The sequence below is a fragment of the Ilyonectria robusta genome (genome assembly GCF_021365365.1).
Source record: "Ilyonectria robusta strain PMI_751 chromosome Unknown BGZ61scaffold_62, whole genome shotgun sequence".
NCBI classification, from domain to species: Eukaryota; Fungi; Ascomycota; class Sordariomycetes; order Hypocreales; family Nectriaceae; genus Ilyonectria; species Ilyonectria robusta.
The window spans coordinates 26,677-40,875 of record NW_025764496.1 but is presented as its reverse complement, the minus strand read 5'-3'; the positions used below and the strand labels follow the sequence as shown (position 1 = coordinate 40,875).

Below are 14,199 nucleotides of genomic sequence, written 5' to 3'. Positions count from 1 at the left end.
AGTTAGTTAAAACTTATAGAAATACTTATAAATATATAATAAAGGTATATCTAGCTAAGCTATAATATAATAACTAAATAAAAGTCTTTAAGTAGTTAATTACTCTACTATAAAAGTAGTTAAAAAAAGTAAGATTAATAAATAAATAAATAATTTATATAGATTCTTTATTTTAATTTTAATATTGAATTTATAAAAAGCTTATCCTAAATTATATATAAATAACTATCTCTAATCAAGCTGACAAGTTAGGCTAGCCTTCTTTCCACTTTATATTCTTTCCACTAATATTCCACTGAGTATTCTTTCTTAATTATTTATAACTCCTCTCCGGCATATATTCCACCTCTAATAGAGGAGCCGAGGCTTTTTTGTAGGTTTATTAGTTTTGCTGATCTTGTGGTTCAGCAGAGGGAATACAGAGACTGAACTGTTATATTCTTTACAATAATATGCTTTGCTTCCTATACGCGTGGGACCACCTCTACTTTTTCTGTGATCCTGAAAGACACTGTTTCCTGAGAATCTGAGAGCAACAGTTGCGCGGGTTCTTCTAGTCACAAGTTCAATGTTTGTCAAGGCGATGAAGATCCATTGCCGCTTACCGCAATCCCGATGCGAGACGCGGCATACTTTGAATGCACCCCAGAGGTACAATAGGGTCAATATGCCATGCCCAAACGGACGGTGTTGCATACAATCTGCTATATGTACTAGAACACCTTGTTTACTAAAAAACATTCAAGATCCATCCACCTTTGCACGCAACTATTAACAGCCAAACTGCGCAACAGCCGCGATAGCGCGGAACCCATCTATTGCCGTGCCAAGAGCTCCTTTGCCTGCCGCAATTGTCCTGCGAGCTCTTCAATTGTCTTTGCCTGCGAGAAAACGATAAAGTCGGGGCGCACCAGTACGTAGCGCGTCGAGGAAAGGAATCGTCTTCGGAAAGCCGCCGGATCGTAGCCTCTGAGCAACGAGACGCCCATCTTCTCCAGGTCATCAGACTTGCAAGGGAACAATTCAGAGATCCACGGAGCCGTCACTGAGTTGCAGGGTGATTCGTCACCGCGCAAAATAACAACGTTATCGGCTACGACGTGCGGAGGGAAGTCTCCGGAGTCGATGACCTGCTTTAATTCCGATGCCTCCTGTGCTGTAACCGAGCCGAGAACTAGGACGGTGAGGATAGAGGCTGACTTCCAGAAAATGTGGTCTGAGAGCAGAACCGGACCGTCAGTCGTCTTGACCCACATCTGGGCAGTCTTGCCAGCGCCGTGCTGGCCTGTCAGAAAGAAGCCGCGGTCAAGGCCAGCGTACCCGTCATTATCCATCAAGGCTCTCCGAGCGATGCCGTCTCGTACTCGAGGCAGGTACCGTAGGATGCTTCCCAGAACACCCAAAACTGCTGCGACAAGCCCCGACTTGTTGGAGAGCAAGACGCCGTTTCGCATGGTCATGGTGATGGCATCATCGACTCCCTTTCGCCGTTCGAGCGCCCAGTCATCGAGTAGCTTGTGGGATTGTAGCGATAAGCTGGTGCACAAACCCTCATCGCACAGCAGCGCAAGTCGCCACGAAAGCGCGAGGGAATCCCGGACGCCGTTGGCGATTCCTTGGGCCCCAAAAGGGGGGAAAACGTGCGCGGCGTCCCCTATCAAGATCGTCCGATTGTGAGACCATTGGTTGACTACCCTATGGCTGAAGCTATAATTCAACACGCTCTATTAGACCTCAGGCTCACTTCGGCATAAGGATAGGGGGAGAGGGAGTATGAGGCCAGTTCTTACTACGCGGGAGCACATCGCAACACCTCAACGCAATCCCAGGGGAATCGGACGGGACCTTCGGGGTTTATTCCCTGACGTCTTCATGTCTGTTAACACAGGTCCTGGTCCGGATTTCAGGTGTGGCCCTTTTCAAAACATACCTAAGTCGAGCTGCGGGGATTGTCAGGTGCGGTGCCATCTTCGCCTCCAACTGCTTCAACACATCTCGTTCCACTTCCTCCAAAGGAGTTTCTGAAGTTAGTTCATATTCGAACCTGGGTCGCGTTAGTCTCACCCATACCCAAGGGGGAATAGGGGGTGGATGGATTCTCCAGACCTCCAGAATCTTTCGTCAGCGGGACCGAACCTGCCTGTTGCAACGGGCATCACTGGGTCATTACAGAAGCTGATATGGGATTTAGCCGTGAAATACTCGAAATGATCGCAACCGTCGTATCACAGCAAATTCAAGGAACGTACTGGAAACCTTCCGGCCAGAATATATCCCAAACTTCCTCGGGTTTGTATCCCAGTTTCCACAGCGGGAAGTATGGATGGGATTCAGGGGTGGGCATAGTGATGCACAGGTTTGCTGCGACCCATTTCGCGGCGTAGTGGATCCTGGCCTGCTATAAGATCCGATGGATATGGCCTAGATGTTGGGCGTGTACTTACTTTCCTTCTGCCTGTTCGACCCCCCGTGGCTCAAGGAATGCTTTGCGTACGATTCCTCGCTTACCATCAGCGCCAACGAGATATCTCCCTCTCAAGTCGGTTGAAGCTCCGTCACTGGCAGTGAAGGATACCTCTATAGAATCCACGCCCTCGCGACACGACGTCACGGTGCACTCGGTTCTGAGCTGGGCATACTCCGAAGACTGGAGGAGGCCTCGCAGTTCTTCCTCTATTGAATGATTGGTTTAATAACTAGGGCATCGGACACTGTAGCTGTTATGCAATGGTATTCACCTACCTAGGCGTGGCTGCAGGATCAATGTGGCACCTGGCAGGCTTTGATCGTGGTAGTCAGAGTAACTGTCTACGCTGAGGAAGGGTTTATTGTTGAACGAATGCCGATGGAAGTGAATCGCCTTTAGGGCTGAAGCGAAGTAAGGCAGGTCATCTTAGCAGTTTGGACAATGGAGATAGGCATGTGGTACTCGACTCACTTTGTCCAAACTCAGACAACTTGCTCGAGCTGATCCCGAGCAACTCCATGATGCGGTGGCTGTCGCCAGCAAGGGCAATTGCGCGAGGGTCCTGACATATGTCGCGGTTCTTCTCGAGGACAACAGACTGGTGAGGGTGTAAATATTGTCAGTGCCTGACCGTGTGGATCATAGCATAGAATAGAGTAATGGGAGTGACCGACTCTGACTTTGTAGCAGGAGAGCGCGAGCGCAAGGGCAAGGCCGCTTGGGCCAGCACCGACGATGATTACGTCTGTCGTCTCCATGTCTGCATTTGGTAACTAATCTCGTGCGTACCCAACAAAAACGACGGAGCCGTTCCCTCGTTGGTGTTTTAACTCCGCAAAAACATTCATCGCCAGAGGTGCTCGACGGCCCATCGTATGATGCTTCGACCCATGGTCCTTTCCGGCTAACATCCAAGGCAAGTAAGTCCGGGGTCAAACTGCGGAGGCATGCTGCAAGGAATATATTCCACGGAAGAACTTCTTAGTGCGTGATGCGAAGCCTTTCCGGTCGTCGGAGGAACTAAAGAGTTACACCTACCCCATCAAAAATTCTTCCATGGCCGGCCTTGTCTTTTCTCAATAGCGTCTTATTTTCTACTCAACAATTCTGGTCCCAGTCGAGAACCCTTGAGTCGGGAGACGCCGTCGTGGCATCCAGGCTTAGGGTGGCCGCGTTGCTAGCGTTGTGTCACGATGATTCTCCAGCGCCTCCAGAGCCCCCCAGGGGACCCACCTTGCTAACCAATTAACTCTACCAGCTACCCTATGTAAGAGCTATTTTTCTTCTAAATACATAGTATATAGGAAAGACCTAAATACTCTGATCACTTGAATGCTGTTCTAAGGATATATAAGTGAAATTGACTCAGCTTAAACTTGAAAGCTTGAATTGTTCAGTGCATCAGTAACGTGTTTTATAAGCGAGCGATGCACTTGAGTTACTTTTAGCTGGGTATGGCGGGGAAAGGTTCCTAAGAATTATTAAGGCTCCTTGACAATTTTTGAGTACTTTTGTGTGTACGTTCTGCTAAAAAAAAATCCAAAGTGCGTAGCTCACTTATATTAGCCGCTTGCTTATAAAACAACTACCTCTTGCGAGGTGACTTTGACAGTTAACTACTCTGCCACCGGGACTTTTATTATAATTAGTTATATTTGAAAGTCAAGGATTGTTATGACTGAAGTTGAAGTGGGGCCCAGCAAAAGGGGGTGCAGCGAAAAGTCAGGTGGATAACTTGGGTCCAAAACCCAGTAGTTCTGGCCTTGTTGTGCATCTTGCGATCCGTGATATCTATCTAAAGTACCTAAGATTCCCAAAGCCCCAAATAAAAACATAGCATTACACTGTAAGCAAGTCTTTCACAAGTCAAGGGGGGGAAATTGTCTAATCCATACGCTGATTCTTTTATATCCCAATTTTATATCTGTGACGAGCTAGAAGTGAGGTAGCGACTCACCCGCGCGTGAGCCGCTAGTCCTCAGCTCAGAAGCATCTATCGGGGCGCTCTCTCTATCCTAGCTATATATTTCAGGCTGAGACAGGTATTAAGAGGCCAGAGATTAATCGATTCATCACTACATAAGTCAACTACCCTAGTAACGGATCAACCCACTAACGGATCACCCCACTTTAAGCCGCGTTGACCACAACGCGTCTCCGACCACACGCGTTTCTTCCTTCCACAACACCTTATTGGGCAATTTAACCTCTTTGGGCTATTCAGCATGCCCAATTACACCCAAAATGACCTTCAATTGGCTATTCAAGAGGTTGCTAAAGGCACCTCAATACGCAAAGCAGCCAATCATTACAATATTCCCTATATAACCCTACACAGTCGGATCAATAGCAGAGAAATGCGTTATAAGGCTTACTAATAGTAGCAAAGGCTTTCTATATATTAGAAAAAGGAGCTTTGTAATTAACTTATTCTTTAAGATAAGCTGGGTATAGCTATAACTTATACCCAGATCCGGAAGTTAGTTATTTCTATTTTAGGTGCAGCTGGCAATAATCGACCTCTTGGAAAATACTATATAGCTGGGTTTTTAAGCTGCAATCTACAAATAAAAACACTTAAAGCTAAAAGAATTAACTCAAAAAGAATAAATAGAGCTAATCTATATGCTATTAGCAGGTTCTTTAATATATTAGGCCAACTAGGTATCTGCAATATCCCTCTATATAACTGTTAGAATTGGGATAAAACTGGGATTTTTTAAGGGATCGGAACTAACAGGCTTATACTTAGCCAATTAAAGCTATAATTAACTATTAAGAAATACCCGAGTAGCCTCTATTAGACTAATATTCTTAAGGCTATTTCTATAACTGAAAAGTACCTTAATTTATTAGTTATTTTTAAAGGTAAAAACTTATAATAGCAGTAGTTTCTAAAGAATATAGACTATCTAATTAATTAGAATTTTATATTATCTAAACAGAGCTGGATTAGTAATATAATTAGCCTAGAATAGCTAAAAGAGATTTTTATTTTAGAATTAAAAATAAAAAAATCTAATAAAAAGTAACTTCTTATATTAAATAGCTATAGATTATATATAATATTTAATTTTATATATCTCTATATAGCTAATAGAATTTAATTAGTCTATTTACTGCTATATATAAGCTATATTCTTTAGCCTCTTAATATATCAATCTTTAAGCTAATTAACTGTAATAAGATATTAGATAGTTAGTTTATTATTAATAATTCTAATTAGACTATTATAGTCTAATTAGCTAATATCTTACCTCTAAAAATAAACTAGAAATTAGAAAATAGCTTATTTACTACCTCTAGCTATTTAAGAGATATATAGTTATTAGTATAGTTATAAGGTTAACCTAGCTATAATAGCCTAATTATATAATAGCTATTTTAAACTGTAAATAAGAGTCTAGATACTCTAGAGATAAAAGTATTAAAGCTAAAGGAGGAAAATAGAGCTTTAAAGTAGTAATTAAGCTAATTAAAAAAGAGAAAAAGAGCAGCAGTTAAAAGAGACTTAAATAAGCTTTTTATTTCTATTTAAAATATTAGAGTAATAAAAAGCTAGATAGAACCTTCTAAGTCAGAATATTTAGAATAAGTAGCTTTTACTAGGGTTTTATTAGTTAATTTATAAATCTTTAAAATCTTTAGTCTTTTCTTTATTTAAAAAGTCTTTAAATTGACTAATTGGAATACCTAGTTGTTATTTTATTTGTATTTAAAGTTAATAGGTAGGTCTATTAATTATGTAAATAGGGGTGATCCGTTAGTGGGTTGATCCGTTACTAGGGTAGTTGACTTACCTATCTTTGGTCGCGAGAGCGCGGAACCATCGCTCGACCACTGCATCTATTGCTACCTAGCAGCTTCCTTCACTCTTCCCAGATCCGCTTATTACAATATCCTAATTTCATGTCCCAATTCATGTCCACGCGGTACTCGCGTCTCACCCTCTCGTTCCTCTTCTCCTTTTGCTTTGGAAATCGCGCAATTACCCAGCCGTATCAACTCTGCTATAAAATCATCCACCATCTTGAGGTGTTCAATTTCGTATCGTGTTAGCCTCCGTATCGGCATGCTTCTGATGAGATCCGCTGCGGAGCTAAGAAGCCCCAGATCGAGATTTGCTTGCGTGTCAAGCGGGTTCAGGAGAACGTTGAAGAATAAAGTCATTATTGCGGCTGTGGGATAGAAGACAATGATCCTGGGGATTGACTGTTAGAGGAGGGTTCTCGTAGACCATTGGTTGGGTTTAAATGCCTCGTCTTGTTCCGTTCAAAGAAGAGAAATGAAGGACGGAGGAGGGAACAGGAGGAGAGGTGCGTTTCACTTACCAAAAGGCTTCGCCCGCAAGTCCATCAATCGCTGCTTGAAGATAATACAGAGTCGATCGACTCGCCTCCAAGGCCAGCGCTAGGCTTGAGTCAATAGCGCTGCTTCTCTCTCCTTCATGAAAGCTCGCGTCTGGACTAATAGGGTAGCACCTGCCACTTGCTCGGTGAATGGTGGCCATGAGATGATGGTACTCCAACCGCAAAGCGATGTGTTGCATGCTCTGTGGTAACTTGATTTCTGGTACTAAACGCGGATGTTGAGAAATTGAGAGCGCAGGGCGAAATTTGAGTGGAATAGATAACCGCCAAGTCTCAATCTCATTGTCCAGCTCACGGATATCACGGAGTAGTTCAGCGTCAGACTTCCCGAGGGCCTGAACCGAGTAGAGTAGTCGAAAAGCCTTTCCCTTCAATTGACCAAGACGTAAGTCTCCAGGAAGATATGGAAACAGGCTCTCGTCCGCAAATGAAGGGGACACTATGTCGTTGCTCAAGGCTGGAAGACAAAAGCAATTTTCCAGGTATCCGTCCGGCAGCGTGAGGTCGCAGTGTTCTTGGCACATGATGGGGGGTTGGCCAGTCCGTAACGCAGTGTCCTGATCGAAGATGTAACAGAGCCAGAAGATCATGCGGAGATGACGGATCTCTCGCTGCTTGCGAGTGATTTCTGCTCCGTAGGGCTTGAAATTCGTCTGCGTATGTCCGCCGAGCATGAAGATGATGCGGCAGGCAACCGCATGTAGCATAGCGGCAGATTGTAAGCGGCCAGAAAATATTTGATGCATGTGCTGTTATCGCAGAATGAGCTATCAGCTTGTCGACCTATACTTGACGGGGATCAGACACTTACCAGCATGAAAACGGTCTGGAGGGTCACTATACTGGCGTCCTCGACCATATTGGATAGTAAATAGTGCGCTTTGATAGCACATGCATCGCTATCCACAATGGGGCGCCATGTCGAATCCCCATTGAAAACGCACATGATGGCGAGAAAGGCCAACACACAGCCTTTAGCGCTAATGCGTTCTAGAGACAGCGGTCCCTCCCAGGGCTCATAGGCCAAGTTGACGCTGTCCTGGAAGAGAACAGTGTCAATTGCAGGAAACACCAGTCTAAACGCAGAATTTTGGAACCAATATATCCCCTGTTCAACGATGCTCCTGTCTGGTAACTCATAACGCTGCTCGAGAGAGCCGCGGAGGTGCAAGAGTGACAAGGTGGGTGGTTGGACTTGCTGATGCTTGTTGAAGGCTTTCAGTTTCTGAAATGTTGTCGCCTCGCCAGTTCGGGAGAAAATCCACGCCTGGCCTTCCTCGGAGAACAGCGGCATCCCATTGTGACAGGTGATGTGACCCAGGGGACATCCTGCAAGGTGAATCTGTCCATTTGAGATGTTGCTGGTGCTCAGCGCGCTAGGGGATTCAATATACAAAGGATGGTTTGATTCGTAAGCGGCAAACTGTTCCCCAAGGCTCGCGAAGCATTCATCCGGTGCCTGGGCTTTCATGGATGGGGGTGTCATTGTGGAACCAGCAGCAGAAGACGAGGAGGGGTCTATGCTGTTTCCGAGGCCGATGACCCTTGCCAAGGCGTTCTCGAGGCGCTCAAGGCGCTCAACCAACTTCTTCTCTGACCCGAGGCTTGGCCTAGGGCGAAGACGGAAACAGGCATGTTAGAGAGAATATAGGCTGTGTTTACACTAAGAGAGCCTCACTTGCCAGAGGCCTGACTTACTTGGCTTTCTGGAGCTTCCTTTTCCCTCTTACCCGATTGAAGGTACATGTTAGGCTGTGATGGTCGCACCAGTTGCATTGCGCGTCTGCTATAGGAGCATCACAATGAATCTGTTCTCACCATGCAATGAGCTAATGGCTTTGATCGTGGTATCGGTGCCGACGTTCCGTCTCCAGGGTAAGAGAAGGTAGGGGGGCAATTGGATGTTTGGTCCAGGGTAGGAGAGGGTACCTTTCTTTTATGGCAGGCATCGCAGGCCCGTTTTTGCCCCATGTTGGGTAATCTGGATTTAGCAACCAGCTGTCGGTAAAGCGGCGAAACCTCGAAATTGAGGACACGGAAGACACGTCGTGGAGGGGCCTCCAGGATTGATCCGTTAGCGATAACAGCAGGATAAAAGCGGAAGAAAGGATTCAAAGCCCAGCTGTGAGGATCAATTAACTTGAGAAACCGACTGCCATGAATAAATAGCCAGATATCGAGATTTCAGGTGGCAGGTTAGATCGTGTCATCCCGGAAATCAACGATGGAGATTGAGCTGGGAACTTCCGTTGACTATGCAGAAGATACGCTGAAACAGGAATAGCCCAGTGGCTAGCTCCGCTCATGAAGCTAAAGGCCTCCAGTAAGCACACTGGATGCGGCTCAAGAGACTAGTAGTACAGAAGCAGCTCACCTTCACGTGCTGTCCGGTGTCAGGTAGATGCAGTGCGGCGCCCGTTGCATCGTGGTTGACTCGTGGCTGCGAGTCAAAAACAGGTTAGAGGCTGCGGTGAATTCTTTTTCACATGCTTGGACCAGGCAACCACCACAAACGAGTGTCGAAGCCCGCCATCAATCAAACATCCATAATGACATAGCGCACCGCGAACACGCCATATATGATAGAAGCTCGTTCCATAGATAGAGTGCAGGCGGCTAGGTCGGCATAGTAGCCACTCGTGTCTCTGGTCTGCAAGACATAGTCGGCCGCATTTTGGGGAAGCCGGTCCTGGGGTCGTACCCGGAGTGGCCGGTGGACCGTGGCGCTCTAGTAGTCAACACTGGAGGGAAGTCTAAGAGGTAGAGCCGGTGCGGATCCGCATACTGTGGTGTCGCCGCTACACCGAGACGACGCAAGACTCACAGAGATACTACGGTGGCCGGTGGACTGTGGCGCTCTAGTGACACTAGAGGGAAGTCTAAGAGGTAGGGCCGATGCGGATCCGCATGCTGTGGTGTCGCCGCTACACCGAGACCACGCGAGACTCGCAGAGATACTACGGTGGCCGGAGAGGACTGATGCGCACATCGGTCAGTTTAAGAGACGGGGGGCTTACCGCCCGTTGCAGCTGGCTTGAGATGCAACTTGGATTACACGACCGCATCGGCCGTACTGGATATGGGGCGGCATCGCTATAGTCCTTAGCCGGGGCTGTAAGAGGAACGAATAATCCTGAAGTCTCTGTCGACCGTAAATCACCTTTACGATTCACGGCGTGTGGATCTTGAAGAGAACAGTTGGTAATGCAGGGGGGCCATGAATGATACATCAATCCAAGCGCTCACGGCCTGTTAATTATCGTGGCTCCAGCTTTGAGTCATCCAAGTTTGTTCGGTCTTCTGAACAGCAGAGGAGCCTAAAGCCTCATGTTCGGGGTCAAGAAACCTGAGCCAATCGTGATGCAAGGGGGCTTGAAAGTGCCTCAACAAGTTTTCTACGTCCTTTAGCGTGACAGCATTATGGGAAACCCGAGAAAACTTGTCAAACAACTCTATGTTTCTCCAATTAGGTCTAGTGACGACAAGCCAAAGTTGTGGATTACTTACTGATCAGAAATCTCGGTAGGTTCCAGAAGAATGAGAACTGTTCCAAAAAGAGTCGAAGGATATTCTTTTGCGTTCCAAGCGTGGCTTGTCGCTCTGGCCTCGAGCTTGCTAAGGTGGTGTAGTGGAGGTGGAGGATAACTAGCGCCGAGTAGATAATGAAACATACAGCTGGGTCGACGCTGGGTGAGTGTTGGCTATCCCATTGCTTGACGACGTCGACTATGTCCTGGCAGTACTCGAGGGTCTTATGCCACAGACACAATCGTTGTTCCTCCGATTTCTGCGGGTGGAAAGGCAGACAGACCAGAAGACGAGAGACGTGCAGATGAAGGAGACAGATTAGGCGAGCGTGATAGGCAGAGCAGGGTTCATCGTGCAAAACGTCGCGCGCTACGTTCATATATCGCGGTGGTAGTGCTAGCCGCACTGCCGTAAGGTGATTTTCGAGGGCTCCTAGACGCCGATGCAAACGTTCCAATGGATTCTGCCAACATAGTTGGTAGAGTGTGGCAGCCTCCCTGAGAATTAGAGTTGTCACCATATGGATATTGAAGTTGAGATGCTTGCTGTGCGAGGTGATCTCCTCGATGATCTGCCAGAGCGTATCTGTTTCGTCAGGCAGGAATATCTGGGTCTTGCGTCTCCCTTCCTCGCCTGGATCAGTGAGAAGAGATGTCCTGATGCTTTGGACATGCACGAGGAAAGGACTTGCTGTCGTGATGTTCGAGTATGAGTCGAGGCAGAAGATGCACCACCAGACATGTCTCCACTTATCAACCTCATCGTCGACAAGGGGGCCGCAGGCGAGCATTGCGGACTGATTGTCGCTGTCAAGTTGATGAAGCCCATAGCGGTAAGCTTTGCGCGTGAGTTGGCCAATTTGCAACCATGCTTTCTCCCCCGGATGTTGATGGAACTCATAAAAGGCGAGCAAACAAGCCTGTCGGAAGTTATCGAGTGATAGTTGCCCGGCAGACGTTTCGGAGTCTAGGACGGTTCTCGCTTGGAGGTGACTCAAACAGTCGTTGAGGCCTTGCTCAGTCCAGTAACTGGGCCGACCTAGTATCTTGGCCGTTAGGGCAAGGATTGTAATCAGCAACTCCCTGTTCACAGTGCCAAACTCGAATTGCCGGATGAATTCGTCTCTGCGGAAGAGCGGTATGGATGAATGGATTTGCTCGAAGAAACTTTCTAGCCTGGATGTGGTGGTACAATCCGTCAGACAAGGGCATACCCAGGAGGAGGAAACTTACAGTTCGCGTTCTTGGTCAAAGGTCAAGCAAGGCTCCATAGCGCACAGCTGGTCCAACGATGGAGTTGGCCAGGACGCGGCTGGTAAGAAGTCGCCTAGTGCTTCTTCGGGTACCGGATTGAGGATAGAAATGGTATCAAGGAATGCGAAGTCCGAACCCGGAAAGGAGACTTGCTCGCCTTGCGAAAGTAATGGAGCCACTGCATCTCCTGATTGTGCGGAGGATTCGGAGGACGGCGAGGCGATATCCCCTTGAGCATTGCGGGCACGTTTGCGAACTCCCCTTCCTGGACCTGGCTTCTTCTTCAATGAAGAGTAAAGACAGACCCATCCGCTTTCTAGGCAGCGGGAACACGTAGGTCGCTTCATGTCGCCTACATACCATCAGGTAAGTGACGGCGGGGAAGACAAAACACGGTACATACACTTGACTTTTTTCCTAGGGCAAGTCAGCGAACGTTCTTAATACAATGCAATGAGGCTCGAGGGGACGGACAAGATGCATCGGTCGCATACACGGGTCCTCAAAGGCTGTTCAAGCGTAACCTGGCCATCCCGGGAGAAACCGTCCCAAGCCGCTAGGGTGGGGTGATTGAGACTCATTGCGCCTTGCCAGTCTCTCTGAAGTATTCACGGGGCCAAAAGACGTAAGTGAGGAAGCGGGTCTGTTTCTTTAAACCGGTCGCGCAGTTGCGTTGGGTCATCCAAGGGATACGCGTGGATCTGTGGCTTGGTGAAGGAAAAGGGATGAAAGGATATTTCAGAAACGAAAAACTCCACGAGGTTGCTTCGCACCGAGCCTGGGCTTCCCCGTATTTCCCCCAGGTCCGCTAATGCGATCTTGGACTGGTGCTTACAACATGCAGGGCCGAAGTATGGACTCTAGTGGCCAAGCCACGGGATTCTCCGGCTTTTGTGCAATACTACGTAGTACGAAGCACGCGTCTTCGCTAAGACTGAACAGGAATCGTCAATATAGAGCTAAAATCTTAGGTTACAACTTTGTAAGTACAAGGCATACTACAATAACCGCTTATCTAACCATCACATGCAACTCATGCCGTGTGGCCTTTACCCCATCCTCAGTCATCTCAGGGGGCATCTCGGGGCCCCAGACGGATAGCGGACCAGCAATACCCCGCTTCGTGCCTGCGTGAACATTGACCAGATCTCCATCGGTGTAGTGTTCAATGATGAACCCACTGGGATCTCTCCAGTAGTCGAAAATCTGCGATCCTAGAATATGCCTTCCCACACCCCACACAGCTTTGTGACCCTTGCTTGCCAACCAGTCATGTCCAAGGAGCTGAGTATCGAAATCCTCCACTTCATAAGACGTATGATGCAGGCGATCATGCTCTCCGGGGGCCGCACGGCTGAGAAAAAGACTGTGGTGGTCTGAGAATCGCTCTCCTAGGTCTAGGTGCATAAAGGCAATAACGGCTATATCCTTATTCGTGGGTAGCGAGAGCACGTCAGATGGAACGAAGTTGAAATTGCTCGTGTACCACTTGATTTCCTCATCCCACTTGGCGACAATGAATCCGTAGTGGCCCAGTTTATAGATCATTGCCGGCCCAGGGTGAAACCGCTGGAACTTACCTGAACCCAAGAGTCAGTCCGTTCCACATACTCGAATACACGATACAGGCAAAGAAAGACGAACTTACCGAGTCTGTGCTTGCTGATGCTCCCGTTGAAGGGTCCCAGGTTGTCAACCACTGCAGACGGGGCGGACTCGCACGCCGGTCTTTCAACCTGCCCAGACAACACGTGGAATAAGAACCCGGAGGGCGTCTTCAGCGTTACCCTGCGACCGCCTCCGGGATACGGAGCGAGATTTGAGACCTCGGCTCCCTCCATGGCTGCAGCCTTATCGAAGTCCTCTTGGGTCTGGGCAATCCAGGCCCCACCACCAAACGCCGCGGTGCCCGCTGGAGCCTGGCGGGCGACGTAACAGTACGGATCTTTGCTGTAGCCGCGATAGAGGACTACGTCGTCGGAGCGCCACGCCTCAACTAGACCGAAGTCTAGGGCAAATTTGCCGAAATCATCAAGATCTGGATGCTCGAAATATACATGGGAAATCCGTTCGAGCTGGATCTTGGAAGGATGGTTTTGAACCACGCCAAGTCGGAGGGAAGCCATGATGAACAGTCGGTCGTGCTTGGAAATTCGGATAGAACAGGTGCGGCAATAAGAGTCTTTGGTGGCTTAGACCTTATCTATTGATAACATCCAAAGCCCTACCAGTGGCTATTAATACTGATGGCCTCAGAATGGCGCACTGGATTGACCGTTGTAGGAGTTTGAAACGGAGTAATTCGCCGCGGTTTGAAAGTAGCCGGAATGTGTCTATGTCCTGCGTCGGGAGGTGATGCTCGCTTGACTCGAGGACAGTAGTGCCGTCTCCGCTGCAAGAGGTCCGCGGAAGATCTCCATGTGGAATGTCGACTAGTGAGCCACTAATTTGCTCTAATGCGTTCTAGAACACAGCGATTGCGCTGGTTCTAATTGATATTCAACAGAAGAAATGGGGGGGAAAAAAGGGTCCTGTCACAGCGTTCCGCTGCACTACCACCCTCCCAACCACCCTCCCACA

The 14,199-nt window shown here is 47.8% G+C and overlaps 4 protein-coding genes across 4 annotated transcripts; all 4 read right to left on the bottom strand.

The window, feature by feature from the left end:
* Positions 1–815: 815 nt before the first annotated feature.
* Positions 816–3,225, bottom strand: BGZ61DRAFT_373624 (uncharacterized protein; the record flags this gene model as incomplete). The annotated part of the gene is made up of 8 exons (XM_046242265.1): positions 816–1,707; positions 1,791–1,868; positions 2,071–2,175; positions 2,250–2,390; positions 2,445–2,673; positions 2,743–2,868; positions 2,939–3,065; positions 3,142–3,225. The coding sequence occupies 8 exons, from the start codon at positions 3,223–3,225 to the stop codon at positions 816–818; spliced, it is 1,782 nt and encodes a 593-aa protein (XP_046094292.1).
* Positions 3,226–6,245: 3,020 nt separating this feature from the next.
* Positions 6,246–8,809, bottom strand: BGZ61DRAFT_435100 (uncharacterized protein; the record flags this gene model as incomplete). Its single annotated transcript, XM_046243980.1, has 5 exons — positions 6,246–6,669; positions 6,800–7,587; positions 7,650–8,448; positions 8,537–8,646; positions 8,768–8,809. 5 exons carry the CDS (start codon positions 8,807–8,809, stop codon positions 6,360–6,362), a joined length of 2,049 nt encoding a protein of 682 aa, XP_046094291.1. The 3' UTR covers positions 6,246–6,359.
* Positions 8,810–10,090: 1,281 nt separating this feature from the next.
* Positions 10,091–11,972, bottom strand: BGZ61DRAFT_373655 (uncharacterized protein; the record flags this gene model as incomplete). The annotated part of the gene is made up of 3 exons (XM_046242267.1): positions 10,091–10,290; positions 10,346–11,541; positions 11,599–11,972. Coding segments are annotated over 3 exons (1,770 nt in total), but the record flags the coding sequence as incomplete, so codon positions are not given.
* Positions 11,973–12,630: 658 nt separating this feature from the next.
* BGZ61DRAFT_373677 (Glyoxalase/Bleomycin resistance protein/Dihydroxybiphenyl dioxygenase) lies at positions 12,631–13,745 on the bottom strand (the record flags this gene model as incomplete). The annotated part of the gene is made up of 2 exons (XM_046242269.1): positions 12,631–13,194; positions 13,260–13,745. The coding sequence occupies 2 exons, from the start codon at positions 13,743–13,745 to the stop codon at positions 12,631–12,633; spliced, it is 1,050 nt and encodes a 349-aa protein (XP_046094289.1).
* Between the last annotated feature and the right edge of the window lie 454 nt (positions 13,746–14,199).